Source organism: Myotis davidii, unplaced genomic scaffold (assembly GCF_000327345.1).
Source record: "Myotis davidii unplaced genomic scaffold, ASM32734v1 scaffold478, whole genome shotgun sequence".
Classification (NCBI taxonomy): domain Eukaryota; kingdom Metazoa; phylum Chordata; class Mammalia; order Chiroptera; family Vespertilionidae; genus Myotis; species Myotis davidii.
The window spans coordinates 3,711,751-3,712,582 of record NW_006289570.1 but is presented as its reverse complement, the minus strand read 5'-3'; the positions used below and the strand labels follow the sequence as shown (position 1 = coordinate 3,712,582).

At 67.2% G+C, this 832-nt stretch overlaps 1 protein-coding gene across 1 annotated transcript in view; it reads right to left on the bottom strand.

Moving 5' to 3' along the window:
• The window catches only part of GAS2L1 (growth arrest specific 2 like 1), a 4,966-nt gene that overhangs the window by 952 nt on the left and 3,182 nt on the right, over positions 1 to 832 (bottom strand). Inside the window, exons 5-6 of the mRNA XM_015562831.1 lie at positions 662 to 825; positions 2 to 109 (exon numbers count right to left, since the gene is read on the bottom strand). Of these exons, the coding sequence (XP_015418317.1) occupies positions 2 to 109; positions 662 to 825 (272 nt within the window). The remainder of the gene's footprint in view (position 1; positions 110 to 661; positions 826 to 832) is intronic.

Genomic DNA, 832 nt, shown 5'->3' with positions numbered 1-832 from the left:
GTCATCACTTCGGGCACCAAGGGGGCCGCTCTGGGCGGAGGAGGCTGAAGAGTCGCTGTCCCCAGAGTAGCGTCGGGAGCGGGGATGGGGGGGCAGCTGATCCCGGGCCCTGGGGCGGGGGAACAAGAGAGATGGGGTGTCATGGAAAGAGGACTGGCGAGCAGGAAGGGTAGGGAGAGGAAAGAAGAAGCAGGTCTGTGGTTGGTAGGAGGCGGGGAAGACACCTGTGGTGCCTCGGGGTTTGGTGGGGGTTTGTGTCTGTCCTGGGGACTTCCAGGGAGAAGTGAGGCTTTGCAGCCGCTTCCTGCGGCCAGGGCTCCCCTGCTCCTCCCCCTCCTCCTCCCCCGACTCCTAGGCAGCGGAAGAAGCACGGCCTCCCGGGCCCTAAGCTCCAGCCCTCCTGTTTCCTGGGCCAGGCCGGAGGGAAGCAGGGTTGGCTGAACTGGCTGCCACCCAGCCCCAGGGCCCGCCCCAGCTGTGTTGTTAGTTTGGTTGGGTTGCCATGGAGACGGGAAGTTAGACCTGCCCCCACCCACGGGAACTATTCCCAGGGTGTGAGTCACTGGGAGCACAGGCTCCCACATCATCCAGGCCAGGCTGACGCTCCCACCCCCATCCCCGCCTTCTAGACCTCTCACCTCCGTGTCCTCCTGCCTCTCACCTGAGTGGGGTCTCGGGCCCCTCCTTGGCGCTTCGTAAGCTCACGGGCGTCACCTCTGCCCGGGAGCCTCGCCGCTCACCCCCTGGGGCTGGGCTGCCCGCTCGGGGGCTGGGAGTGGGTGACACCCTCTGCGGGGGGAACGTTTGGGTCCTCGGCGGGGGCGGGCGGTGC